Source organism: Mandrillus leucophaeus, unplaced genomic scaffold (genome assembly GCF_000951045.1).
Source record: "Mandrillus leucophaeus isolate KB7577 unplaced genomic scaffold, Mleu.le_1.0 Scaffold92, whole genome shotgun sequence".
Lineage (NCBI taxonomy): Eukaryota > Metazoa > Chordata > Mammalia > Primates > Cercopithecidae > Mandrillus > Mandrillus leucophaeus.
In genome coordinates, this window is record NW_012110030.1 from 1153751 (window position 1) to 1173747 (window position 19997).

The window sequence follows — 19997 nt, forward strand, 5'->3', positions numbered from 1 at the left end:
GTATTGGGTGCATATATATTTAGGATAGTTAGCTCTTCTTGTTGAATTGATCCCTTTACCATTATGTAATGGCCTTCTTTGTCTCTTTTGATCTTTGTTGGTTTAAAGTCTGTTTTATCAGAGTCCAGGATTGCAACCCCTGCTTTTTTTTGCTTTCCATTTGTTTGGTAAATCTTCCTCCATCCCTTTATTTTGAGCCTATGTGTGTCTTTGCACATGAGATGGGTCTTCTGAATTTGCACACTGATGGGTCTTGACTCTTTATCCAATTTGCCAGTCTGTCTCTCTTAATTGGGGCATCTAGCCCATTTACATTTAAGGTTAATATTATGTGTGAATTTGATCCTATCATTATGATGTTCGCTGGTTATTTTGCCTGTTAATTGATGCAGTTTCTTCCTAGCATCGATGGTCTTTACAGTTTGGCATGTTTTTGCAGTGGCTGGTACCGGTTTTTCCTTTCCATGTTTACTGCTTGCTTCAGGAGCTCTTGTAAGGCAGGCCTGGTGGTGACAAAATCTCTCAACATTTGCTTGTCTGTAAAGGATTTTATTTCTCCTTCACTTAGGAAGCTTACTTTGGCTGGCTATGAAATTCTGGGTTGAAAATTCTTTTCTTTAAGAATGTTGAATAGTGGCCCCCACTCTCTTCGGGCCTGTAGGGTTTCTGCTGGGAGATCCACTAGTTAGTATGATGGGCTTCCCTTTGTGGGTAACCTGACCTTTCTCTCTGGCTGCCCTTAACACTTTTTCCTTCATTTCAGCCTTGGTAAATCTGACAATTATGTGTCTTGGGGTTGCTCTTCTTGAGGAGTATCTTTGTGGTGGTCTCTGTTTTTCCTGAATTCGAATGTTGGCCTGCCTTTCTAGGTTGGGGAAGTTCTCCTGGATAATATCCTGAAGAGTGTTTCCCAACTTGGTTCCATTCTCCCCATCACTTTCAGGTACACCAGTCAGATGTAGATTTGGTCTTTTCACATAGTCCCATATTTCTTGGAGGTTTTGTTTGTTTCTTTTTGTTCTTTTTTGTCTAAACTTCTCACTTTATTTCATTAATTTGATCTTCAATCACTGATGCCCTTTCTTCCACTTGACTGAATTGGCTATTGAAGCTTGTGCATGCATCACTAAGTTCTCGTGCTATGGTTTTCAGCTCCACAGGTCATTTAAGGTCTTCTCTACACTGTTTATTCTAGTTAGCCATTCGTCTAACCTTTCTTCAAGGTTTTTAGCTTCCTTGCGATGCGTTTGAACATGCTCTTTTACCTTGGAGAAGTTCGTTATTACCCACCTTCTGAAGCCTACTTCTGTCAGTTCGTCAAAGTCATTCTCCATCCAGCTTTGTTCCATTGCTTGCAAAGAGCTGTGATCCTTTGGAGAAGAGGCACTCTGATTTTTAGAATTTTCAGCTTTTCTGCTCTGGTTTCTCCCCATTTTTGTGGTTTTATCTACCTTTGGTCATTGATGATGGTGACCTACAGATGGGGTTTTGGTGTAGATGTCTTTTTTGTTGACGTTGATGCTATTCCATTCTGTTTGTTAGTTTTCCTTTTAACAGTCAGGTCCCTCAGCTGCAGGTCTGTTGGAGTTTGCCGTAGGTCCATTCCAGACCCTGTTTGCCTGGGTATCACCAGCGGAGGCAGAACAGCAAATATTGCTGCTTGATCCTTCCTCTGGAAGCTTTGTCCCTGATGGGGAGCCGCCTATATGAGGTGTCTGTCTACCCCTACTGGGGGTTGTCTCCCAGTTAGGCTACACAGGGATCAGGGACCACTTGAGGAGGCAGTCTGCCCTTCCTCAGAGCTCATATGCCATGCTGGGAGAACCACTCCTCTCTTCAGAGCTGTCAGACAGGGAAGTTTAAGTCTGCAGAAGTTGTCTGCTGCCTTTTGTTCAGCTATGCTCTGCCCATAGGTGGAGTCTGGAGGCAGTGGACCTTTTTGAGCTGCAGTGGGCTCCGCCCAGTTCAAGCTTCCTAGCTGCTTTGTTTACCTACTCAAGCCTCAGCAACAGCAGACGCCTCTCCCCGAGCCAGGCTGCCACCTCACACTTCGGTCTCAGACTGCTGCGTTAGCAGTGAGCAAGGCTCTGTGGGCATGGGACTCACCAAACCAGGCATGGGAGAGAAACTCCTTGTCTGCTGGTTGCTAAGACCTTGAGAAAAGTGCAGTATTTGGGCACGAGTCTCCTGTTTTTCCAAGAACAGTCTGTCACAGCTTCCCTTGACTAGGAATTGGAAATCTTCCGACCCCTTGCACTTCCTGGGTGAGGCGACACCCTGCCCTGCTTCAACTCGCCCTCCATGGGCTGCACCCACTGTCTAACCAGTCCCAGTGAGATGAACCAGGTATCTCAGTTGCAAAAATCACTCGTCTTTTGCGTCAATCACACTGGGAGCTGTAGACCGGAGCTGTTCCTATTTGGCCATCTTCCAGACCTTTTATTTTTAAAAGAAACTTTTTTACCCCAAATGAAATCTTACTCAGAAACCTAATTTGTAAATAAAATCAAAGTTCTACTCTGAAGCCCTCATAGATCTCCCCCCTTGCAAGGACCCTGGAGACCCCCACCCCCCAGAACTGTGGAGTTTAGTGTGACAGGCCTCACGTGTGGGTGCAATGCCCTCTGTCTGTCTCTGGCTTGGGCCGCTGGGCTTTATTGGCTCCTAGTGTCTCACACACAGTAGGTGGTCAGTAAATCGGTTTTGAATTAGTGATTGAAACAATTTTGGGGACACCCACCAGCTTCTACTTTGGAGAGAATCAGAGAAGCCTAAATATCAAACCTTTCAACTTCTTTTCATCAGCCCACATGCTTCTAGTCTCATTCTTGTTTAAATTTATATCCCACGTAGTCATAGGAAGTTGCTGGCAAACTCAAAATGTGAAACAGCTGATGAATTGACACTATTTCTTTATGATGAAAGTAGATGTTACCGAAATAAGCGGTTTTATGTTTTACTCCAAGCTACCTTAACTTCTTTTGGAAAGTAGCTAGGGAGTAAATAATAAATTTTACATACTAAATAAAGTTATATGCTCATCAAAATATATGTCCTTCCAGCTGAATGACCTGGTGAAGGATGAGAAAGGAGCTGTTATGGATGAGAATGGTGCCCCCTGGTTTTGGAGGTGGGGGAAGCACAGAATAACTTAACTTGTTACAAAGTTGGTTTGTTATTTTTCTTCTATAAATAAAGGAAAAGAGTTTTGAAAGCAAGAAGATTGAGAAAGCAAACTGAAGTGTCTTCTTGAGTTTGGCATGAAAGATTATAAATTTAATCTTTGTGGCTGATACCGAGCAACATTAGGAGGAGGCTGAGCAGTAAGGAGTTAGTTGAGGTCAGGCACTTCCAATGCTAAATTAAGATTTCCTGTGAGTAAAAGGTTAGTTTACAATTAGTAATAAAAGATACCAAAGTATCCCAGGTATTGTTTCCAAAAGCCTTTTTGAAAAAGAATTGTCACTTAGTAAAGTTCATCCATTCAGTTTGTTAATAAAACTATATTTTTAAGATTAAACTGCTCGAATGCAGTTTATGCTTGTCTAGTCCGCGTTTCTATGTCCCTTACCTCTCCTTGGTGATATGATACCTAAAATTGCAGGTTGGGATTTATTTTGAGGGATTTTATTTTAAAGGTGAATAAAGTTCTGCTGAAGGGCAAATCTGTAAAATTAAGGACCTAAATGATAAAGAAAGTGAGGCCATAACTCTCTTGCTTGAAAGTTGTTTGTGTGGGTAAGAAAGTGCAGGGTACAGCCTCCTGAATTTCCCGAGGCTTTGACCTGCCTCTGTGGGGATTCGAGAAGGACCCAGTAAATAGCATGTCTCACCCTACCTGAGGAAAAGCGAGACAGAGGAGTCAGGATTTGGAGGTGTAACGTATTACCTTTATGAGTAATAAAGCAGATATTGAGGAGTGCGGCTTATATCTGTGGGCAAACAGGTTTCAAATATGGACCCTGGAATTAGACAGGCTTACCTAGTGATGGGCGGTGCAGGAAGGTGCAGGCTCCTCTCTGTGGAAAGAGCAGAGCAGAGTGCAGGTTCTCTGTCTGCATGATGGCTCCAGAGAGAAAGGGAAGGTGCTGAGCTAGAGGTCACCAAACTTTCTTGGCTTGCAGCACCCTTAGTACCTCAGCATGCTTTGCCTCTCAGTCAAAAGAAATGCCTAACAGTTCTATGTGTTAAGTAAATTAGGTCCAAATAACTCACCAGTATTAGTAAGCTGGGTGCCTCATAAGTGTCACCGTGCTTCCCTTGAATGTATTCTACAGGGTCCCCGTGAGTTTGCTGTGGCACTCCAGGGTACCATGACACATAGTTGGGGAAATACAGTCTCCTTCAGAATTCAAAAATAAAAGTAAGTCATAACCAGTCCTCTTGTAAAAGGTTAACAGGGGGTGAAGATGAGCCAGATGTATTATCTGAGTGGAGATCCCTCCACATGGGAGAAAGCGTTAGCAGCGGGAAAAGCATATGCCACCTCCTGCCGCCACGCTTACCCCAGCACCTGGGCTTCAGCTCAGAGGAATCCAGAGCTGATGCGACTCTCTAACCTCGGAGACTGACACATGTAATCAGTTTGTACTCAGAAGCTATACCTTCCGGTGTTCTTGGTACCACATAAATCTTGGGAAGGGAAATGGAAAGAGAGGTGGTAACCCCACGGGCATACATTGAATACATCTCTACAGCCTACCCTTTCAATTCCGCATGTCCTGAGGTCAAGTATTGTGAAGGCCAACAAAAGACTTACTTTCATTTGACTAAGTTAGATGCATATTGTCAGTTCTGTAGAGCCTCTGAGCAAGCTATTTTTTTCTTTGCTGTAGCTCTAATGGAAGCATAGCCTGCAGGTAGAAAAATGAACAGCTGGGCCTTCCATGTGTACTCCTAACCCAGCAATCAAATGGCCACTCCTTTATAAGGCACAATTTCTATTAGTAATAAGAAATAATACATGGTAGATTTCCAGTCATAAACAACTAAATATTTCCTGTGTGTGCCTCTCATTTAAACCACAGAATGTGCCCAGTCTGCATTTATAGCTTGATTGGTCAAGTGTGCATTTCAGTCATTCAGATTGTCCTCATCAGTAAAATACCAGTATTAGCAAATCATGAATTGCTAAATGTGCAAAAGAAATTAAAAATTACCATAGTCAAGTATTTAATTCCCTTGTATTAAAATTGTATAGTGTCCTACTCAATACATACAAATTTAAAAGTTTGCAAACTAGGTGTGAGCAAATGTTTAAGTGTTTTACTATCTTCCCTGTCCCCCTCCCATGCCTTAAAAATAAAATAAAATAAATAAAATAAAATAAAATAAAATAAAAGCACCTTTCAGGATTAATCACTCGGGGAGTTTGTTCTGAATTACTGCCTTGGGAGGTGGCAATGTGAAACAGAAGATCTGAAATGAAAAGATTCTGGTTATGGGTGCCACCATGATTACCTGCAGAAAAAGGTGGGCTAGTCAATTAACAGGAGATGCTGGCAGAAGCACATTTATGTAGGGAGGTCCAGGGGGTCTTTAGAAGGGGTGTGCTAAACAGGACACACCCACCCAGCTTCACCCGCCATGCTGCAGGTGCTCCTGTTTTCCCTTCCCTGCTGCATTGGCAAGTCCTGCCCGCTTCAGTTGCACGCCATTTCTCCCCTGCTCCACTGTCACCTGGGTGTCTTTTATTCTCCCATTCAGCTTCACTTCTCCAGAGATCCTGGCAACTTAAAGGATCCTCGCAGGAGTCTCAGTTTCCTTTGTCACTAAAGCGGGGATAATTAATAATCTCTTTCTATGTCATGGGTTGATTATAAGATCACATGAGATGTATGCTGAAGCATTTTGTTAACTGCAAAATGCTATATAAATGTCAGGTGTTATAAATCATTAGCTGGCCTATTCCTCCACTAAAGCGGTTTCTATGCATATTTTAGTTACCCCCTGAACAATTCTTTTTCAAATAGCAAATGTAAATGCTGCTGTTTTTTTCTGCTTGGATTATGGTGGCTCCTTTGCAACTTTATGATGTAGGCTGAATCTTTAAATACTCCTTTGGCTCATATCTCTTCCCCTGAACACCCATGCGAGATCATAATCCATAAAACACAGAGGCAATAACTCCTTTTAATTGCCAGGAGTTCATCATTTGCTAAGTTCTAAATGCAGTCACTTAGGCACTCCTCTTGAAAAGCCTGTCTCTGTTTATTCTGCAGAGCCGAGACTGTCTGAAGCTGGGCCCACCTGCCGAGGGAGAAGTCGTCCAAGTCAAGTGGCCCGATGGCAAACTCTATGGAGCAAAATATTTTGGATCAAACATTGCCCACATGTACCAGGTGGGTTTTCCCTTCTCTGTGATGCTTGCTGAGATTGACATGATAAGTCAGAAGGAGATAGTATCTCAAGTGTGCTGCTGATCAATAAGTCACATCAATTTCGGGCACCTCTTATTTTATGCAGGAGGCAAAGATTCAATGTGTAATGACCCAGATCGAAACCCTGGAGTTTTATTACCAAGTTGGACACTGGGAAACTCTTAACAACATTTGATGAATGATTTAATTGTAAGGAATATGGTTCTGCCAGAAAGATAAGTGACTAGAAGACAGGCTGCCTCCCGCTGTTTCTGTTGTATGGGGAGAGACTAGTTGGCCGATTCATCTCACCTTCAGCCACGACAGTGATGGCCACTCTTCAACCAGCAGCCCCTGAATTGGTGGCTTTTGCTGAGAGACATACTCTCCCCACTCCACCCCCTATCTCTGCAAAGCTAGACAACAGTGCATTGACATAGATGTGGCCAGTTAATGTCACAAGGAGCTGATGGTTATCATCCACCCAAGCTTAAAGGAATGCTTTTTTAAATGAAAAGTATGGCTATCAGTTGGACATTCTGTTCACTAGGGAACCCTACATAGTATTAAAGAGTATATATACAATTTAAAAATGAATTACTTTTATTTCACCCAGAAATGAGAATGAGTTAAGCTTTAATAAGGGAAACAACATGGGTAGCACATGTACATTTATATTCCTTCAGAAAGGTTTTAAAAGGGGACATTTAGAGCCAATACATTGTAGACTTTTCAGTAACATGGTGTCAGAAATCAAGATTCTCAGGCTAAACTGTAGAGTGAAAACAGGAGGATTGAAGTAAAAGGAGAAAAAGCAAGAAGGTTCAGGCCTGTTGAAAAACAGCTTGAGAATGATAAGACTGTCAGTTTCAACAGAGAAATTGTTCAAAGACTGATAAGGAGCAAGAGCTTAAATGGAAGAGTGCATTATAAGACACTGCGTCAGGAACTGGAGCACAGTGCAATTAAAGGTGTTCAAAGAAGTTTGAAAAACTTAGGAGAGAGTGTTTTTCATGGTCTAGAAAAACCCAAGGGGAATGGATAGGGAAGGATGTATGCACATACATTGTGTGTGTGTGTGTGTGTGTCTGTGTGTCTGTGTAAAGGCCATTTCCTCCTTTGCATATGGTATTTGCATATGGTCTCAAGACACAAATTCAAGTTATTTATAATAGTAAAGGTACTGGAGCGTCTTTGCATTAGAATGACCAGAATTAGGCAAAAATCGCAAGACAGGCTAATAATACTGGAGGATCCAGAAAAAGAAGCATTACTACATAATGCACAATAAAATAATTACATTTAATTAAATAATAAGTGCAAAAGTAAAGCTTCTTACATGTAGCAAAGCCATTTGCTACATGAAAAGTATCACATAATGAGAATATGTTGAAATTCAGGCTAATTAGTAATCAGTGTGTTAACTTCCGTTGAATTTATGATGGTCTATCAACATAAAACTATAAGCATATTTATAGACTCAATGAAAAAGTTAAGACTAATATTAAAATTGTCTCTCAAGCACAAGTAGTTTAAAATTCCTCATTAAGCCAAGTGGCCTTTTGAGATCATTTTGTGTTTTGTGTCTAATTATTAAACTTCACCATCAAATAAAGACAGTTTTAAAAATAGATATGACAGATAAATACCTGCTGCACAGTGCTTAATATACTAGGCATATGCATTTTTTGACCCTCAGAGTAGTCCTACAAAATAGATGTTATTGACTCCTGTCTTACAAATGAGGGAAGAAGGGCTGTGAACCAAATTTTAATGATTTAAGAATAATTTTTTAAATAATTTGTCCGAGAGCACACAGCTGGTAAAGAGAGGGCCAAAATTCTCTCTCAGCTCCGCCCTAACTAGGGTGGACAACCATCCCTGCTTGCCTGGAACCATCCCTGATTTTAGTACTGAAAATAACTATATCCCAAGGGACCCCTGAGTCCCAGGTGAACTAGGACAGTTGGTTACCCTAGTCCTAGCACAGCATACTCCCTTCTAGGTTTGTAATTGCTTTTTGTCTTTTAGATGTTTTAAGTGGTCTAAAACAAATGAAAGTAGGCACGGGTGGTTCTAGCTATGCTATCAAATTGTGTAAATCAGATGACACTATGGCCTAGTTAAATGTTAAAGAAATTATTCTGCTCAAACAAGGCCAGGAAGAAAACCCTTCCCATTGTCAGCCCTCCCGGAAGTGGCAGCAAGAGTTCTCATGTGACTGGCACCTAATTCCACTGTATTGTTTAGCTTATTCAAAATGCTAACAGTACGTGGATAATAATACATTCAATTATGTGTTTGATCTTTATTAAGACAGTGATGGATGTTCATCAACCAGAATTGGTAACTTTTGCCTGAGAGACATACCCACCTGGGCGTCTCAGCAAACCTAGACCAATGCATTGGCACAGATGTGGCCAGTTAATGATATCATCCACCCAAGCTTAAGAGAGTGTTTGTTTAATGCAAAGTGCAGCGATATATCAGTTGGACATTCTGTGAATTAAACAATAAGTGTGGCTGGGCACAGTGGCTCACGCCTGTAATACCAGCACTTGGGGAGGCCGAGGCAGGCAGATCACCTGAGGTCAGGAGTTCAAGACCAGCCTCACCAACGTGGTGAAACCCCGTCTCTACTAAAAAAATATATAAAAATTAGCCAGGCATGGTGGCGGCACGCTTATAATCCCAGCTACTTGGGAGGCTGAGGCAGGAGAATCACTTGAACCCAGGAGGCGGAGGTTGCAGTGAGCCGAGATCGTGCCGTTGCACTCCAACGTAGGCAACAAGAGCAAAACTCCGTCTCAAGAAAAAACCAAAAAACAAAAATAAGTGTAAATTTTTTTTCAAACTCTAGATTTCTTTTTATTAACATGGCACTGCTGTGTGGTTTAACTTACCTCTTGACAAGAAGTACAAGCATATTTTCATTTCTTAAAAGTAAAAAAATTCAGACAAACAAAATTTAGGGACTTGAAAAATATGTGGTTCAGAATTAGAACATATTAAGTATTCTACCTGATTACATCCCTTTTTTTTCCGGCTGGATTAGTTCATGTGGGATTAAACCTAAACCGATCTAAACCTAGGTACTCTAGGTTTCTGTTAATTACATTTAATTAAATAATAAGTGCAAAAGTAAAGCTTCTTACATGTAGCACTAAGCAAATGTGGTTACTTATCTTTTCTTTGACAAAATCTTTTAAAATGTTAAAAAAATTGGTTATGAAATTATTTGCTTCCATTTGGTTAGTGTGAAAAAAGTTTTAAACATTTTGTTTTAGATAATGATGTATTTTCACACATTGATGAGGTTTACATGTTAGCAAGTTGAGAAACAGATTTTCCTGGCTCCTTTGATGGCATTTGATTGAATTTGACAAGTGAGTTTTGAAAGTTCAAGCTCTGTAGGAATTGGAGGAATTATTTTGTCTGGGAGGATTATTATGTAAGAGTAAACAGGCCGGGCATGGTGGCTGACACCTGTAATCCCTACACTTTGGGAGGCCAACGTGGGAGAACTGCTTGAGTCTAGTGAGACCTTGTCTCTACTAAAAAAAAGCAATAAAATAAAATAGCTGAGCATGGTGGCACATGGCCATGATTCCAGCTTCTCAGGAGGCTGAGGTGGGAGGATTGCTTGAGCCTGGGAGGTTGAGGTTGCAGTGAGCTGAGATCAGGCCACTGCACTCCAGCCTGATCAACAGGGCAAGGCCCTGTCTTAATTAAAAAGAAAAAAAAGGAAATATGTTATATTTCCTTTCACAGAGAGAAACAGTTCTCCCTGTTACATTGTCAGAGCCTCCTAAAGAAATGGTGTTAACAGATCCAACCCATTTTAATGCTAAATTTCCCACAATTTCATGTTTTGTGATTTCCGTTTGATCAGCAGCTACTTTTCTTTGTTTTTGCTTTGCCAGATAAAGTTTTCATATCCCATATTCCAAGACACTCATTTCCAAGAATTTTGGCCTGTTTTAAAATGTATTTTGTATTTAGTTTATTTATTTATTTTTTTGGTTTTGAGACGGAGTCTTACTCTGTCGCCAGGCTGGAGTGCAGTGGTGCAATCTCAGCTCACTGCAACCTCTGCCTCCCGGGTTCAGGCAAGTCTCCTGCCTCAGCCTCCCAAGTAGCTGGGACTACAGGCATGCACTACCATGCCTGGCTAAGTTTTGTATTTTTGGTAGAAACAGGGTTTCACCATGTTGCCCAGGATGGTCTCAATCTCCTGACCTTGGAATCTGCCTCCCTCAGCCTTCCAAAGTGCTAGGATTACAGGCGTGAACCACCATGCCCGGCCTCTACTTAGTTTAATAAGGGAAATAACTCTTCTTACATCCTTTGGTCTTCAGCTGGTTCCCTTGTTTGTTCTGTTTGAGTCCTTTTCATCTTTTTATGTAGTTAATTGGAACCTTTAAAAATGGCCAGTACTGTTTTTTTAATGTGTATCATATTATCTTATTTCGTTAGGTTGAGTTTGAAGATGGATCCCAGATAGCAATGAAGAGAGAGGACATCTACACTTTAGATGAAGAGTTACCCAAGAGAGTGAAAGCTCGATTTGTAAGTGCTGGCAGATGCCACTTGGGGACCTGCCAAGTGAATTCCTTGTCCTTACCTCATGTTTCCCAAGCCTGGCAGGAAACATCCTTGGGTTTTTGGATTAATTCTAAAGAAAGCCAATGCAACTTTTTCCTTAGTGAAACCTATTGAATGCAAACTTCAAATTCAGCCAGAATCAGGGAAACTAATGCATGTGCCTTATTTTTCTAATGAAGTCAAATGATGCTTCTTTGTTTTGACATTTATTGATGCACAAAAATACTTACTGAATATGTGCTCTGTGCAAAACACCAGGAGCAAACAAAGATACCATCAAGGCATTTGCAATCTTGTTAGTAGAAGCAACATTAAAAGAAAGTATTCAGGAGTAGATCAAAGAGGACTCGGCGTAATTGAATGTCTGTCTGTTCTTCTATAGGTTTATCATGGATTGACTAACTTCTGTCTCAGAAAGTCACTGATTCACTGATGTTTGTGTCAGTTCATAATTAAGCTAAACTCTGACTTTCATAATAAAAGCGATAAACAAAGCCTAAATGCCAGTTGTGGGAATACTAAAGCAGTTTTTTAAAAAGGAAATACTAGTTTTATGCCCTCACATACCATTAAAAGATGAACAAACATGGACAGATAATCAAAACTGAAGTTGAAAAACATAATTCACAATAATTTATGCTTCATATTATTGTATCATAAAATATTTAGTGGACCCTGAAATGAAGTCAGTTTTATTCATTTAGAATTATATCTATTGCATCTGTGAAATGATAAATCCTAAATAGAGAAATTTGAATGGATGCGGTTTTTCTGACTAAAGTGAAATTTTTTTTCGGAATAAATGACAATTTCGGTTTAGTGTGTGCTTATGATATACTTGTCTGCAGTGATAGAGACACTATAGATTACTTGGTTATTTTGGAAAAACCAAGGGTTTTCTTAAATCAGGGATGTCCAATCTTTTTGCATCCCTGGGCCATACTGGAAGAAGAAGAATTGTCTTGGGCCCCACATAAACTACACTAACGATAGCTGATAAGCTATTTAAAAAAAAAAAATGGCAAAAAAATCTCATAATGTTTTGAGCAAGTTTACAGATTTGTGTTTGGCCGCATTAAAGCCATCCTGGGCAGCATGCAGCCCGCGAGCCATGGGTTGGACAAGCTTGCCTTAAACGTTCAGTTGTATATGCAGCTTTTTTCCCATCAGATGGGATCCTGACAGCAGAGTAACTGACTTTCCTCTCAGCTGCATCCTTCAGACGAAAGTCCTTCAAAGTGAAATTGTCAAGAGGAGTGGTTGTATTGCTACCCATTCAATGAGGAAATATGGCTCAGAGGGGACCACACACCTGTAAATAGAGTAACCACTAGATAATAATGGCAAGCAAAGAAAAAATTAAATATTCCTGTTGTGAAAATACCAGCCAAATCTTAGTGAAGACCTAAAAATTTTAGATGACTTGTCACTGTTCTGAGACCTGAAATTTCTTGAGAAAAACTTTCCTTTTCGAGATGTTAGAGATAGCTTCCTCTCGTTCTGTATTCCTATCTTCCTTGGACTCCCCTCTTCCCTTACTTACTCCCTGCTCCTCCCACTCCTTTCTTTTCCTTTTTCAGCACCTAGAGATTTAGAGGATGGGGAGTAGAGTAGGTAGCCTCTTGAAGTCTCTTAGGTCTTTCATTTTCTAACCCATGTATGACTAAGCCTCCTACCAGCTGAGTCTTGTAGATTTCAAATACTGTTTCTTAATCACATGAGAAGAAAGCTTGTTGCTTTCATACTGTGATCACAATTTCTTTGTTTCACAGAAGATTTCACAGGATGCCTTCCCCTGTGGCTGTCTCTGAACACAGGTCCTGGGTTTTCTAAGGTCTATTTCACTGAACAAGCTCACCAACATTCAATTTTTTTTTATTCTCAGAGAAAATTTTTAATTTAAAAAAAAAAAAACAGTGAAAATATATAAATCACATCCGTACACTCTGAATGCAGCCTGCTATGCTGAGCGGCTGAGCCAAGTAGAAAATATCTTCAGGAACAAAGGCTCACAGTCACTAAGTCCTGTTGGCCACCTTATTGTCTTGCCATAGCCAGCCTGCTTCTCCTTCAGGTTAGTACATAGCCCTCAGACCCTTGGTTAGTCTGTCCATGATTACTATTTTTTTTCCAGTTGGCAAAACAAATCTAATTGGAAAACTCATTAATGGAAGATATTTTATGGTTAGAAAAGTCTTTTGTTTTTTAAGGATGGAGGTTAGCAGCCCTTGTCAGGAGGTCTTGTATTTTAATGACTTCAGCTCACCCAGATGCACGCTGACTGGGGGAGAAATTGTTCAAAAGAGCCAGCAGTCCACCTCAGTGATCGTGTGGGGTTCTTCTCCACTCACTTCAGAAACAGCCCCATTACCTTTTATTGTCTCACAGAATAACCATAGCAACGGTGCATAATTAGCTAGAGCTCCTGGTAAGTCGCTCTTATTATTGTATTTGAGAGGCTGACTTTTGCTGCTTCTGCACAGTGGCAACACTTTCATAGATGTTTTATTTTCTTCTTTGATAACTTTAGCACTTACAAAAGTGAAAGATTACTCAGAGGAAGTATCTTGCCAAGAATGAATGAAACAAAAGTGTTTTCTCCTAGTGGCAGAGGGAACCCAACCAGCCCATAATGATTTAGCTTTCTTCCCTAGTGAAGCTAGATGGTATCTGGGGGAAGCCGTGGAGGTGGCCTCTTACCCCGAGTAACTGTCCCATGAACTGGCTGGAAACATGAACAGCTTTACACTTCGGTACATTTTTTGTTTTCAGGCTTCCTTGTAGCTGTTTTCTTGTTTTTCTCTTCTTTATCATGGACTGTGTGTTTTCGAGTCCTAAAGCGTCTTTCGCCTCTGCCAGCAGCCAGGGGAAGCAGTCTCAGCACAGTGAAATGTGCTGTGTGTTGATGTCATCAGAAGTCATCCACCTCAGTGAAAACAGCTGCCAGTGCATTTTAGGAAGCAAGATAGTAGGGAATTGGGAAGCAAAGATAGTGCCTACCATAGACTTTAGGCTTTATCTGATTATCACAGAAAAAGCCACATGCCCTCACTCAGCAAACACTTACTGAACAGCAGTCGAGTACTAGGCACGTTGTTTGCAGTGGGGAACACATGTAAAATTGGGTGCACAGTCCCTAATATCCTCATCTTTATGGGGTTCCCCTGATGGGGAGAAACTTATTTGCCCCTTACCTCTACCACTGCCCTCATCCTACTGAGTGGATGTGTCAGGGCCATAGGAGACCCAAAGAAGGACCCTTAAGCTGGCCGAGGGCAGAGACAGTAGAATAGAATAACTTTCACAAAAATGAAACAGCGTGTCCAAAGACAGAGAAGCGTGGGATCCTGAGCCAGGCAAGTATGGCCAGGACCTGCAACTGATGTCATCTGAGGAGAGTACGGGTCAGGCTTCTGGCCAGGTTATGTAGGTCTAGCCCAGGGAGTGAGGATGTCATCTTGAAGGCAGTTGGCTGTTGGGAAATTATAAGCAAGGGCATATGATCATGTAGAGTCTTATAATAAGAGGGTTTTTAGAGAGCTTTCTTCCAGTGGTACTGTGGGAAACAGGTTGGAGGTAAAGCATTTATTGCAGTGGTTTGGAGAGGTGAGGGCCTACCCCATAGGGTCAGTAAGGATTAACAAGAAAGGCCGAAGGGCTTCAAGGTACATGCAGGAGGAATCCTGGACACAGTGGGGAAATGTCTACAGTGCCTTTAGGTTTCTGGCCAGTGTAACTGGGTGCATGGGGATGGTGGTGCTTTTTATGGAATGTAGGAAGGACAGCAATGGAGAAGGAAGGTTTCCAGTTCAATTTAGGACAGGTTGATTTTGAAGGGCCTCTGAGACAAGGACTTTGTGATGCCTGCTGGGGAAATGCACTTATACAGGCCTGAGCTGGAGCAGGAGATAGGAGCATCTCCTGCAGACACTGAAGCCAGGGGTGTGGGCATAAAGGCCCGGGGAACAGGAGTGGAGAGGAGAAGGCCCAGTGCCAAACATTAGGGCATTGTAGTTGAGCAGACAGTTAAGAAAGGGAACCCTTGAGACATCAAAATGAGCAGCCAGAGAAGGAGAAGCAGGAGAATGGGTTTACAAAATGACAGAGAAGAGAGAGAGCTTTAAGCAGTAATTAGTTGGCAGACTAGTCAAGTCAGTTTAGGGGTAGGAAGGTGTCACAGGAATTAGCAACTAGGACTTCATTCAGTAAGAACAGTTTCAGGGAAGGGATGGGGCAGAGGCCCAAAGCTAAGTACCAGTAAAGGTAACTTAGAGATGACTGTTGACATTTGTTGAAAACCTCATTAGGCAAGAGCCAGAGGGGAGATGAAAAATGAGGGAAGTTTAAAATGAGACGTTAATCTTGCTTTTGTTTGGGGAAGGTCCCTGAGGGTGGAGGGTGGGGAGATCCTGGATAAAGTGGGGCTAAATGGAGCCCCCCACTTTGGTTGGGAGAGGTGAGGTAAAGCCCAAAGTCATGCCTGGGGCCCTTCTAGCCTGAGCTGGTGCCCGGGGCATCTACACCCTAACCCCAGCTGACCGAGTCAGATCTTTGTCCAGTCTTCTGAAGCTCAGATGCCGTGCCCTTTTGCACTATAACACCAGCTGCTTTTAGTCCACAGCCTCTGACATGCGATTTGAAGACACATTTTATGGAGCAGACATTATCCAAGGGGAGAGAAAAAGACAAAGAGTGCTGAGCTCCAGGTTTAAGAACGAATATGTGGCCGACCCTGTGTACCGCACATTTTTGAAGAGCTCTTTCCAGAAGAAGTGCCAGAAGAGACAGTAGTCTGCATACATCGCTGCAGGCCACAGAGCAGCTTGGGTAGGAAGAGAGAAGATGAAGGGACGACCTTGGGGCTGTGCCATGAGTTTTGCTGGCATAGGTGACGGGGTGTGTCTCTGACAGTGGTAAATCGGGTTTCCAGAGTTTGGTCACCAAAAATACAAAATACACATTATTAATTGGATGCAGCAATCTGAAATCATCTCTAGTCTTGCTTTCACTTGTGAGCAATTGTCTTCTATGATCCCAAAGAATTTTTCTAAGTGAAAGGAAATACTAGTGAATCACCCACTAGGAAAAGCCACTGCCACAGAGGAGGCGGGTCCCCTTGTGCGGCTTAGGCCCCTGTCAGGAAACACATGGGGACCTCTCTCTCCAGCTCCAGCAGGTGGCACCTCGGTACCCAGCAGGGAGGGCAATAATTTATATATTTTCCACAGTCAGGGAAGGACTCTCACTTATTTGTTTCAAATTGCAGTTTTTATAAAACATTTTTAAAACACAAGTGGCATGTATGCTAATGAGATTTACCCGTGTGCTATCTGTATTTCCCTTGTACAGAACTTTTACATTTTTGAATATTCCTATTACTTTTGATTGTCTGATGGGAACTGAGTTGTTGGCCTTTGTGAAATGAAACTTTGGCTCTTGAGAAAGAATTCTTATGAATTGTATGCGAATTTTATATATTTAAAGAGGGAGATCTGGGGCTGTTATTTTTAAACACTTTTTTTCATAATACATATTCTGAGTAGATATTTATAAAATATATGTTTCTTTCATTATGTGTTTGTAAAATTAGAGTTTAAATAAATATGCTTTGATGCATAGTTTTGAACTAATGTAACATGATTTTTCTTTTTTAAAACAGCCTGAAAATGTACTAGTGTTTAAAAATAAAGATTTCCATTTTCTCCAGTCCTGTCTCTGACTTGCTTATTTGTCTGGGTTTAAACCAATAGAAAAACAAGTTTGTTGGAGAGCTGGCTATCAGGACATACTGCGGCCCAGGTTTTTCAGACCCTCCTTCTGTCGCTGACTTTTTCCATGGTTGTGGCACATGCATGGTGATATTTTTGGAGACAAAGTCCCCTGCCTGCCCACTTCAGTACCAATGGAAGTGTTTTCTTCAGCTCCTTCTAGGCCCTGCATACATCTCAGACCCTTGAGTCTGGATCAGTTTTCGTCTCAGGATTCCTGGTCTGCAGCTGTCATTAGTAGGAATAGCGGTTCTCCAGTCCCTCCTTCATTGTATAAATGAGACCTGTGGGACAGACAGGAAAAGGGATGCAGGCAGTGGCAGGCAGTTTTGGTGACTGCTTCAGTTAACTGAGGCCACCATTTTGCTACATTACAAACAATTGCAAAATTGCAAAATCTTAATGGCCTGCAGCAGAAAGCATTTATTTCTCTCATCTAGGCAGGGCTTGGCTGGACAGCTATGCTGATCTTGGCTTGGACTAGCTCACACACCTGCTCCGTGGGTCTCCCATTATTCTAGTGGGCCCAGTGGGCAACCCAGGTATGTTCTTCTCATGTCAATTGCAAAGGCAGGAGAGCAAGCAAGCCCAGCCAAGTAAGCACATTTCAGTCCTCTTTGGGGCTCTGGTTAACATCCTATGGGCAAAAGCCCAGAACCAGGGACTGGAACGGCATTTCAGAGTTTCATGGCAAAGGGTATGGGTTATCCTGGTTCTGGGTGGAGAGTGAAGACCAAAACAGTAAGGAAAGAGCCACAGTTAAAACCAATTCCCTAGACTGCTTCCTGGCTGGGCGCTCATATTCCAGAGTGCCTTGTGGCTCAACTCTGAGCTGGGGTAGAGCCCACCAGCCTTACTTTTACAGAGTGAGCACTCCACGTTCTCTACCAGTGTAGTCATATATTTTATCAACTAATCAAGCTTGAATTTTCTATCTCTAGGTTTTGAATGGAACTGACCTGCTCTCTACATGATATGCCAGGAAAGTAGGCTTGGGTAAGGCATTAAGAGGAATTAATCTAAATAGGATCACTTGTTCTGTACAAGTTTGCCTGTCAGCAAGATTTCTGATTGGCTGCCACAGGGAGAAAATGTGCAGAGGTCTATGCGATCTCAAATACAGCTGTTTTTTATAGTCTCCCTTAACAAATGTGCCTATAACCAAGTACAGCTGTATATGGCCTTAGTAAAATAGTGCTGGCCACTAATGCACTCTGGCTATTGAGAAAGGCACCTTTGTTTCACTGCGTTCTGCATAAAGTGGTTATTAGCTCTATGACCAGACAGACCGTTAAACCTTTTTCACTTACTGTGTGGCACCTCAATTGTAATTTTAATTTTTTTGGTTACACTAACTGCATGTTTAGTGTATATGTGTAGCATAAAATCAGCTGAAGTCCTTCTAGTATTAAAAAAAATTGCTAAGCTATGACGATTCTAATGTAACACTAATTGCAAGCCCTTTCTCTGGAGGTTAAGGGATTAGTAAAAACGGCCTGGCATATTTCATAACATTTTAATTCCTTTTTGTGTGTTTGAAATGAGAACAATGTGATCCTTGTCAGTTTACTTTTATTAAAGGACTTTTTTTTTTTTTTTTTTTAGTTCAACTAGAGAGAAATTGAGAAGCAGCATCCACTGAAGTATCACATGGCTTCCCAGAATGTATTACACATTGCTACTGGGTCACAGTACGTGGAAACATGGAGACCGAGAATACAGAACCGTGTAGGAATGAGTGGGTCTGCCACCTCTCCCTGTACCTATCCAGTGTGAAACAAGGCGGTTCATGCACACGTTCCTAGAAATGCCCTGGAGGCCTTATGAATAATCATTGGAGCAGTATCTGCTGCAAGATAACATTGTGCTTTATTTTTGCCTTTAAGTAAAAGGAATCTGAAATGAAACAATCTTCATTTCAGATATAAATCAGCCCCATAAACTTGAAGCTAACCAGAGATCCTGAGGCATTCTCATTACATGAAGTAATTGGTTGGTTGCAAGACTCAATTGTCCTGCAAAGTCTCTGAGAATTCAGATGAGCAGTTTTCTGAAGAGTTACACATCCTCTCACCTGACGTGTTGTAGCAACACATAGCACTGGCCAGTGGGGAGAATGATTTCTAGTCTCTGATGAGGCCTGAACTCTCCAGCAAGTGGGTCTATGACTCAGAAACCCCGTGCTTCATTATCTGAAGGTGGCCGGGGAACTTTGAGGTCCCTTTGAGGAAATGAAACTTCATCAAAAGCAGCCGATATTAATGATGTATTGAGCATCTATTGTGTACATCCAGTCTTGTAGTCTCCTTGGTGACGTTTATCTTATTTAACCTCCCCAATAAATAGCAAAATAAGTACCATTACCCTCTTTTATGGAATAAAACTAAAACTCACAGAGGTTGGGTAACTTTCGAATCAGTCAACCTTCTCAACGCATGAAGAAAAAATCCTAAATCTGACCCAAACAGGAGACATCGGAGAGGTGAGTCTGAAGCTCAAAAGAAAGGTTAACATTAGAGAGAGAGATAAATGTGAAGGCATTGTCTTTATTGTTAGATGTAAAAGTGTACAGGAAAATTATCTCCTGGCAAAGGCAAAACTATAGGGACAGAAAACAGATCCAGTGGTTGGCCAAGGACTGGAGGTGGGGGAAAGGATGACAACAAAGAATATAAGGGAACATTCTGGGGGTGATGGAGATCTTCTTTATCTTCATTATGATGGTGGTAACAAGACTGTATATATTTGTCAAAATTCATAGAACTTAACACTAAAATGGGTGAACTATGTGTAAATTACACTTCAATGAATGTGACTTTTTTTTTTTCATTTTCCAGGATTATTACTCTTTTTTTGACTTTTTTTTTTTAAGTAAGTAAAAATCTAGGGGAATGGAAGGCAGGCTACTTAGAAAACATGCCACATGAATAAAGAAATGAGCAAAGATCAGAACCCTAGAGAATGGCTAAACATAATTGGGTAGGAAAAGACGATCCCGGGCGTAGGGGGTGAAAAGCTCAGTGAGAGGGAAACCCAGGATACTGTGGTTTCCTGGACACAGCAAGGGAAGAGCATGTTTCAAGAAGCAGCAGTGGTCAAAGCAAAAAGAAAATGTTACAAAATCCAAGTAAGATTATGTAATTGGGAGAAAGGAGTGCAGAACCCCACGCGCAGTCCAGCAACACAGTGCTGGGAGGTGGGGAGGGAAGCCTCGTCCTCGGTCACTTGCTGCCACCAAGTGTGGAGGGGAATCCCAGACTTCTGT

At 41.6% G+C, this 19997-nt stretch overlaps 1 protein-coding gene across 4 annotated transcripts in view; it reads left to right on the forward strand.

Moving 5' to 3' along the window:
• Positions 1-16670, forward strand: part of KDM4C (lysine (K)-specific demethylase 4C) — a 443327-nt gene extending 426657 nt beyond the window's left edge. For 2 of the 4 annotated variants that reach the window (XM_011969889.1, XM_011969890.1), the window contains 3 exons: positions 6222-6341; positions 10836-10928; positions 15579-16670. In XM_011969889.1, the coding sequence (XP_011825279.1) occupies positions 6222-6341; positions 10836-10928; positions 15579-15755 (390 nt within the window). In that variant the 3' untranslated portion in view covers positions 15756-16670. Of the gene's footprint in view, positions 1-6221; positions 6342-10835; positions 11968-15578 lie in introns of those variants that run through there. The other 2 variants (XM_011969891.1, XM_011969893.1) reach the window with 2 other exon arrangements.
• The last annotated feature ends 3327 nt before the right edge of the window (positions 16671-19997 follow it).